Genomic DNA, 4,272 nt, shown 5'->3' with positions numbered 1-4,272 from the left:
TGCTGGGTGGGATGCTTTGTTCCCTCCTATACAGCAGATCTATTTATATCAAAGTATATAGGTGAAAATCTTGCTGCTTAGGACAACATGCTGTGAATGTGGCATTGCAGCTTGTGTGCCTTCTGCCTGTTGGTACATGGCTTAAAAACTTAGAATTGCATGGAGTTGTTGCAATTGTTGAATATTTTCTATTTGCAGTGTTGGTAGCCTTATATGAAGAGCCAGAGAAACCAAATAGTGCACTGGAGTATCCTTTTTCTCTTCTGCTAACTGTTCATAGAGACTTCAGACCAAACAGCGGTACCGCTTCTGACCCATAGGTGAGCTGGAGAGGCTCCTTTAGAGACTTACATGGGAACGTGGCTTTTCTGGCTGCATTGTAGCTGCTAACTGCATTCTTCCAAGCTAACGGGAAGTCTGACAGGATGCAAGAGAAGTGTGTCTATCACTGTGTCAGCAACTATAAAGATAAGTTAGAGACCTGTTGTGGTTTAAGCACAGCCGCTCACTCATTTCCCCCCACTTCCTCCCCCCTGCTCCCAGAGGGATGAGGAGGAGAATGGAAAGAATGTAAATCCCACGGGTTGAGATAAGAGCAGTCCAATAACTAAGGCATAATACAAAACCACTGCTGCTACCACCAATAATAATGAGAAGGGAAGTAACAAGGGGAGAGAATATAAAACTAAAAGGGGAAAAGGAAAAGAAAACAATGAACACAAGTGATGCACAATGTGATTGCTCAGCACCCACTGACTGATACCCAGCCCAGTCTGAGCAGTGATCTGGGCCTTCCAGGTGACTCCCCCCAGTTTATATACTGGGCATGATGTGCTGTGCTATGGAATACCCCTTTGGCCAGTTTGGGTCAGGTGCCTTGTCCCTGCTTCCTCCTGGCTTCCCGTGCCCCTCCTCACTGGCAGAGCATGAGACTGAAAAGTCCTTGATCACAGTAAACAATACTTAGCAACAACAAAAACTATTGGTGTGTTATCAGCGTTGTTCTCAGACTAAAGTCAAAACCACAGCACTGCACCAGCTACTAAGAAGGAGAAAAACAACAGCTACAGCTGAACCCAGGATAAGACCATTACAGAATGTCTTAGACCTGCAGCATTAGATTTGAGCAACCACAGGATCTGTGGCTTCTGAAGTTGGCTGCTGATTTGTTTTTTAATTAATGCAAGAGGGGGAAAAAAATAACATCTTTGGTTTCTTGCTGTTTTTAAGCAGCTGCCCTTTTTGGCTATTGCTTTTGGGTTTTGGTATTCCTTTTTAACTCTTCAAAACTTCTCCATTTCAGAGAGGAAAAGAAGAGGCCAGTGCAGTAAAACATGAGAATTTGTCCTGTGTATGCTGATGTCTTGTTTTCTTTTTCCCTTCTTTAAGGAATAATACTAATGGACTTGACAAACTTTCTTATTTTTGCAACTTCATCCTGTAGGATGAAAACCACTGTAGTAACTTCCAGTGTTTTAGTGCAATTCTGGTCATGGGTATTGCAGCACTAACTTCCTAAGTATTAAAATGTGGTTATGTTATTTAACTGAAGAAATACTTAACATCTAAATATCAGCTTTCTGAAGCATCATCTGGGAGCTTTAGCTCCTGAGAATCCAGAAATAGAGGCACTTCGCTTGGAAGTGGCAGAGATGAAAGAGAAATATGAAGCTGTGTTGGAAGAAAATAAAAACCTGAAAGCCAAGGTACAAATCTACTTGGTGTCCCTCAGTAGTTCCACATCACACCACGAGAAGAGTACTTTAAAACTTCTACTGTCTGTCTTCTATTAGAGCAACTGATGAGTGTTGTTGCATTGTGTAGGCTGAGGAATGTTGATAAATTCATTGTGGTAAAGATTATTTTTGATGGGATACTTCTTATATTCTCTAACATAGAACAGTACTGCAAAACTAGGGATTTTATTACTTGGTGGGAGTGTGTATTAAGGCTAATCCCATGTCTTTGTTCAGTCCTGTGTGGATGTGTTTAAGCTGTGGGAAGCATGAGCTACATAATATCAGACAAATGTTTTGAGAAAGAACCTAATGTATCTATCATAAAGGCTTTCAAAAGGCAAACTGAAGGAGGAATGTTCCATGTTGGTTTGCATGGCCTGGCACAGACTTGCACGTGGCAGGGTGTCACTGGTGGAGGCACTTGTATCCATGTGGAACACTCACTTCCACTTTTCAGCTAAACCAACCTGCTGTTCCTCTGGCTGCAACTACACTGGCTCTCAATTGTTAACTAAGGCAGAGCCCTTCTGTAATGGGTCTCCAGGCTGGCTGGAAAGGCTCTGAGGAATAAACAACTGCCCCTTGGGAGAGGGCACTGACTGTAAACCTAACAACACTGAAGGAGACCTTTGAGAACCTTAAGCTAGTAGCTTATGTGCTGCTACAGGTTTCCATGCATTTGTTGGCAGAGGATGGCTCTTGCATGTAAACATCCCTATGTTTAGGGACTTCAGTTGTGGGAGAAGGGAATGTTGGGCATTACCTCTTTGTTTTTCTCATCTGGAGTGCCCTCTTGCTGTCTCTGTGTAATTCTCCTCCTGTTACCCACAGTGAGTCCTTACAGCCACGTTTGTTATTTCTTACTAGGAAATATGGCAAAGAGCAGAATTTTAGGGGGAGTAGCAATAGACCAGCAGTTCACTTGGTGTAGCTGACTTAAAGCAAGCCATAGTAAGTAGTCACATGAAAGCAGAGTAACCTGGGTCGTTGGTTAAAGAAATCTTTTAACAAAGTCAAAACTTGGTCCAGGAAAGTCTCTTTCCATAACCATGGGTTTATTTGTGCTTTCACATTCTTCAGCCTTCAAATGATAACTCTTACTGTTTGTGTTCTCCAGTATTTGTGTTTGGTTTTCCCTTTCTTTCCCCTACCATCTTCTGCCTGTCATTGTGACCTGCTGTAGAAGTCCCCAAGGACAGAATGTGGGGAGAACACTACTGTTTAGCAGACCTCTAGCACTAAATACATGCCTTTAACTGTGCATTTAGTGGTAATTTGAATTGTGTCCAAATAGGTGGTGGTGGTCTGTGCAGATCTGTGCTTTTCCTAACATTTATCGGTCAAGAATGCCAGTTATCTAGATGGGGTGGGGGCAGGAAGTCAATAGTTTCCTTTGTGGAAAGGAAAATTGACTTTGGATTGTGCACTGGCCATCTTCTGTGGTTAAATCTATTTTATCAGTTCTTGCTGGGGGCAGAGGGATTGTTGTAAGAGTTGCCATGAGGAACAGGGGGCTATTTGAATTTTTTTTATGTACTTTGTTTAATTTTACCTGCTCCACAATTTGCAGGAGAGGGGAAGAATCTTCAGTGAGGAAACTGGACTGAGATTCAGTCCTAATGCTCAAACTGGTTTTGAAGCTTGAGTTTATCTTTAGTGTAACTGAGGTTAAGTAAACACCTCCATATATTTGTGTGGGAATAACTTCACAAGTAAAGGCGCATAGTTCCCTGGCCGTAGTCTCCAGAAAGCACAGTGAAAGCTGGAATGATGACAGGAAATGTTAGTTTGGGTTCTGCTGCTGTGAGTGATCGTTTCAGTGAAATCAAAGCTTACAGGGCACTGATCATCATCAGCTGCTATTTGAGATGAAAAGTACTTAATGAGACCTAGAATGAGGAAGGGGGAGGAATGAAGAACAAGACCTAGATGCTTGGAAGTGTATTTAAACCCCCCTTGCTGTAACTCCATGACTATACAATGTGGCAGGCTGATGTTTTGAGGGACCGGGATACTTTGTTGCCTGACTTGTATAAATATCAGCGATGGACTAAAATACCCAAAGTAAATGGAGCACTTCCAGAGCAGATGTATTCCTACGTTTCTGAATGTAGAAAGTGTCTCTGAAATGTTGCAGCTAACTAAACTCCTCTCTTTAAATCCACAGCTGGCTCAGTATGAACCACCTGAAGAAGAGATGCCTGGTGAATAGCAGTAGTTCCTCCTTTAATACCTTGACTTAATAAAGGGCTTCCTGAGAACTGTAGTCTTTTTTATTTGTGTGTGAACTCTGCGTGTCTACTTTGTTACCTCATAATCTTAAAGAAGGAAAAGATGCAGTATTGTGAGCGTGCAGCTGCAGCAGCAGATGAGTTTAAGCAAACTGGCCAACTTTCTTGCTTTCTGTGCTTCAGGAAGGGTGATAGTTGTGATGAATGTGTAGGTAACTGAGCCTGCCAGCTTTGTGTAAACTCTGCTTCGTGGTCAATGGTCCTGCTAAACTGCTGATCTCTCTTTGGTTTTCTTTTAACTG

At 42.3% G+C, this 4,272-nt stretch overlaps 1 protein-coding gene across 1 annotated transcript; it reads left to right on the top strand.

The window, feature by feature from the left end:
• Positions 1-198: 198 nt before the first annotated feature.
• Positions 199-3,951, top strand: MYCBP (MYC binding protein; the record flags this gene model as incomplete). The annotated part of the gene is made up of 3 exons (XM_010014519.1): positions 199-247; positions 1,577-1,706; positions 3,907-3,951. Coding segments are annotated over 3 exons (224 nt in total), but the record flags the coding sequence as incomplete, so codon positions are not given.
• Between the last annotated feature and the right edge of the window lie 321 nt (positions 3,952-4,272).

The sequence above is a fragment of the Nestor notabilis genome, unplaced genomic scaffold (genome assembly GCF_000696875.1).
Source record: "Nestor notabilis isolate BGI_N333 unplaced genomic scaffold, ASM69687v1 scaffold34105, whole genome shotgun sequence".
NCBI classification, from domain to species: Eukaryota; Metazoa; Chordata; class Aves; order Psittaciformes; family Psittacidae; genus Nestor; species Nestor notabilis.
Note: the sequence above shows the minus strand (reverse complement) of the source record. Positions and strands in the feature narration are given on the sequence as shown.